The sequence below is a fragment of the Sesamum indicum genome, unplaced genomic scaffold (assembly GCF_000512975.1).
Source record: "Sesamum indicum cultivar Zhongzhi No. 13 unplaced genomic scaffold, S_indicum_v1.0 C00675, whole genome shotgun sequence".
Taxonomy (NCBI): Eukaryota; Viridiplantae; Streptophyta; class Magnoliopsida; order Lamiales; family Pedaliaceae; genus Sesamum; species Sesamum indicum.
The window spans coordinates 499-5,147 of record NW_011629786.1 but is presented as its reverse complement, the minus strand read 5'-3'; the positions used below and the strand labels follow the sequence as shown (position 1 = coordinate 5,147).

Sequence of the window (4,649 nt, the reverse complement as noted above, 5' to 3'; positions counted from 1 at the left end):
GTTGCCGGGACTCGAACCCGGGTCTCTCGGGTGAGAGCCGAGTATCCTAACCATCTAGACTACAACGGATTATGGATATCAAATGCTGCTTAATTATTTATAAAGTTAGTTCTGTATTTCGTACGTGTAAAGGTAGCGGTTCCAAGCCCTGTCAAGCCATGTTGCTAATCGGGCTTGGCCCGAAATAAAGGGCTATTGGCCTATGATTAATAATCTTTTTTTCTTATGTGATCTTAGGCATGGATTGGTATTGACAGGATTTTGGGACGAAGGCTTTGACCCAATGCCTATTTTGATATATATATATATATATATATATTTTAAATTATAAGCCAATTATTTGACATATTACGAGAAATTGACGAGAAAGCCCAAGAAGGAATGGTGTTTCTTCATATATTTTATTCAAGTGGACAGATAAACAAACTTAAATATAAAAATTGATTGTGAAATATAAATGAAGGTTTTAACTTTAAATGAATGGATAAATTTGTTATTAAGAGACTACGAAACTTATATATGCATCTTGCTAAGATTTATTATGATGATATTTCGTCTCATAATATTGTTTTTTAAAAGACTAACTCAAAATATATATCTTCAAAATGAGGCGAAGTTTTGAGTTTTCAATTTGTCCTGATTTTTTCAAGTCTTCCTGTCAAGATTGTTGAGTGATTTTTTCATTCATGTGGCGTCTTATTGAACTGCCGTTGATATTATCTGTGGGCAACAATATCTATAGAAAGAACTTTTTCAGCAATGTACATTGCCAAAATCGAATTGTGAAATAATTAAGATATGTGATGAATGACTGAATAACTTGATAATTTGTTATATTGAGTGGGAGATATTTGTTGATATTAATGATGAAGTGTTTTGCAATATTTTCAAACTATGCAGACTCATAAATTTCACGCTGCCACTTGTTGTCGGAATAATAGTTATAAGAATTAATTATATTTATGTCATGATATGTATTTAACCTACAATAATAAATTATATTAATTTAAATTTTTTTGATCAATTTGTAATGATTATTAAATTTTGAGAGGGCTAAGCCAAAGTCCTTTTGGGACATGAGGTTTATAAAAAGAGCATCAACCCATTATTATTCTAAATTCATGTTATATCTAATATCATACAATAGTATAATATATTATTTTCTAATATACAGATAATGTGAATTTTATACGTATAATTAACGTTATAATATATATATAATCTGCAAATATGAACTATATATAAGATGAATTTACAATAAAAGATCTAATATATTAAATTAATCCCAATGTTAACATTTAATAAATGTAATGTTCTTTGCAATGTGTTCTCTCATACACTGATTGGTCGAACGGAAGCAATTGAAAATAAAGAATAATAAGAACACATATTCAATATTCTTGCAAATTGAAGATAAAATAATTTTACTATTGAATGAATCTCTTGACAGAGTTATTAGATATTTAAAAGAAAGAGTATTGATTCACGTTTAAGTAAAAGAAGCCTGAAACTGATTTGAAAACTTGGATAGGCTCAAAAGCTCATGAAACTCGGTACAAAAAAATCCTACCACATTCACAATAATTCAAAAAATATCAGGCTCAAAAGATAACCATAAAAATAGAAAAAAATATATAAAGTTGACTGAAAAATAAAATCAATTTAAAGAATCACCATAATATTGGTCGAAATGATAAAATTTCCGAACGAACTATGACCCCTCATGAGGGGTTGGATTCTACTTTGAAAACAATCAAAATTATAGGTAGATTGTCCTATATTACAGCCAGATAAAAAATTATAGTTATTTGAAATTCTAATACCGTCAAACCACGTGATCAAAGCGTTATACCGACTTACTCGCACATTCAAATATTTGTAAAATGTATCTGCCTCTTATTTTAAGACATAGTTGAATTTTTGAATAATGAAATAAATGAGTGAAATGATAGAACAAAACATCTATATTCTGATATTGCAAGAATCATATTCTGCTCTACTTTATTCCTCTTTGACATAATAATATTCTCACCTATTTCTTTTCCCATATCTTTCACCAAAAGCATCAAATCTTTGCAGAATTAAATATTGGATTTGAATCTACAAAAGCAAGAAAAAGGATGGCCAAACACAAAAGACACTCTTTGCCTTTTGGTCCCAATTTTATGTTCTCAATTTTTAAATTAATACTTCATTTTATATTTTATTAGAATAATTACACGTCATTGTCTTGAAGTTTGATATAATTACGTATATATATGATGTTTTTGTAATTCAAAAATTTATATCTAATACCTACGAGGTTTGCTTCCATTTAACAAATAAGTCCCTCCCTTAGTTAAAATTCACCGAATTTACTGATCTTAATAAAAGAATAGGATAAAAATTTCATATTTACTTCGAATTGACTTAGTATTGATTTATTGCATGTCAATAAATTATTTTATAATCAAATTACCTTTATACATCTTCACACATTAATGCACGTGAGGAGGTACATCTTCAACGTTAGTTTAGTCACAAAAATTTATTTGACCTGCAATAAGTTAGTAATAAGTCAATTAGAGGTACATATCAAGTTCTATTCAACTTTTATTGTTAATATCAATAAATTCAGTGAATTTTGACTAACAAAAGGACTTATTAGTTATATAGAAGCAACCTCGCTATTAGATGTAATTTTTAAATCACAGGAGGTCTGCGTGTAAGTACACTAAACCTCAGGGGAGGGGAATGTAATTTTATCTATTTTATTTCATATATATATATATATATGTATAAGTTAATAAAACATGTGGATATATGTGTGAAGTGAAATATAAATAGAACACTTATAATTTTAAATAAATAGATAATTACTCGGAATGGTTAATTTCTCATTTAGTCAAATTACTATGAAGAAAACAAAAATTGCCAAAATTCCCAGCTGCAAATCTCCTGCAAATTAAACAAACAAATTAAAAAAATTAAAAAAATAATAATTTAATTTATTTTATATAATTCTAGATGATAATATCCTTACTGCTGTATTGCAAGCTCGAGCTCGTAGTAATAATCCAGCTGTAGCTGTAGCAATCTGTTGTCGTGTTGCCATTCGCGCACACGCAGACGAAATAATTACGTGGGGGGGAATACCCACAAACCCCTCCACTCATTTCACAAGCTCGGCAACTAGGGGCAATATTGTAACTATCCAGCCCTCCCAGCGTATACTTCAGGGCAACCCCATATAGCCACTGACCCGGATTCGTAGGCAAATCTCCAAGTGAAACGACCGAGGTATAACCTGCACACTTCAGCTCCCGGATATCCAGTTCGACATTCGAGTTGAGATTCGCGGGCGAGTACACACAACAACTATTCGTGGGTGGAAACAAGGGCAACCCGAGGGAGACCACGCCGGGGCAGGTGTAGATGGATGGGCAGAGATAGGCCGAAGACGGGTCGCAAATCGGGTTGCCCTTTATCGTGGAGGATGAACATGCTAAGAGGATGAAAGTTGACGACCCGAGCTGAAACGGGCCGGCCCAATCCAAACCAAATTTGGGCGGAGCGGGCTGCATGGACGTGCAGTTGGACATGCATGGTGGCGAGATGGTTAGGGTTGAGTCTGCGTAAGATATGGATGTTATTGGGTAGGAGCCGGTATGGGTCGTGAGTAGGAGTTGGGTGCCGTCGGGCGAGCAGGCGACGTAGGGGTGGAAACGGGGCGACCCGCATCCGGGTCCGGTGCCAAACGGGTACTTGACATCTAGTGTGCCGCAACGGGTCTTGCATGCGGGTTCTAGCGTTAAGGTCGGTTTGGTCATAGTGAGGATGAAGTGGAGATAGATAAACAAGATTACGGGAAGAAGAGAGTTCATTTTCTATCACTCTCACTAAGGGTTGGAAAAATTTATGACTATGGGTGTGAGTATTTGTTATGTTATATAAATGAAGTAACAATTATAAGAGCATCTATTAAGGAATTGGTGAAATGAAAATGGGGAATCTTAGGGTTCCTTCATGTGTGTTTGATTTCTTTAAAAGCATCTATTAAACAGTCACTTAATTTGCCTATTGCGTTGTTGAGAAAGAAAGATCGATTCTAAGGGTGTGATATTTTTAATTTTCTATTTTATAAAATTTTTAAAATAGTTTTAAAATTTTAAAAACTCTAATATATTTAGTCTCATATCTAAATTTATGTAGAAAATAGACGACAAGGACAAATACAATGTGCGTGTTTGTCAACTTGATTGTTCATACAACTGATAGACATGCACATTATATGTATACTTCATGTTCATTTTTTTTAATGAAAATTTGAGTTTTATGGGACTAAAAGCGATATTTGCCAAAGTTGTGGTACCAAAACAAATTCTACTCTTGTTTTATGGGACTGAAAAGGTATTTTGCCCCTATTCTATATATCCTATGTGACTAAAAATATAATTTCGCCATTCGAAGGGCATTCATATTGCAATCTTATGAGCTGGATTGGATTATTTATTGCAACTCATTTCTCATTTTTTATTTCATTTTATATATACACGGCACGTGTATAAAATATTTTCTTAGATAAAACTAATAATGTAATATTTGTACATGTAGCGTGTATGCAAAAAAAATTTGGGTAAAATACACTTTGCCCCCCTGAACTAATCTTG

The 4,649-nt window shown here is 32.5% G+C and overlaps 1 protein-coding gene across 1 annotated transcript; it reads right to left on the bottom strand.

Annotated features, from left to right (window-relative positions):
- Positions 1–2,837: 2,837 nt before the first annotated feature.
- LOC105155215 (wall-associated receptor kinase-like 20) lies at positions 2,838–3,946 on the bottom strand. The gene is made up of 2 exons (XM_011071086.2): positions 3,023–3,946; positions 2,838–2,937 (listed from the first exon to the last, which is right to left on the bottom strand). The coding sequence occupies exons 1-2, from the start codon at positions 3,861–3,863 to the stop codon at positions 2,885–2,887; spliced, it is 894 nt and encodes a 297-aa protein (XP_011069388.2). The 5' UTR covers positions 3,864–3,946; the 3' UTR covers positions 2,838–2,884.
- Positions 3,947–4,649: the final 703 nt, after the last annotated feature.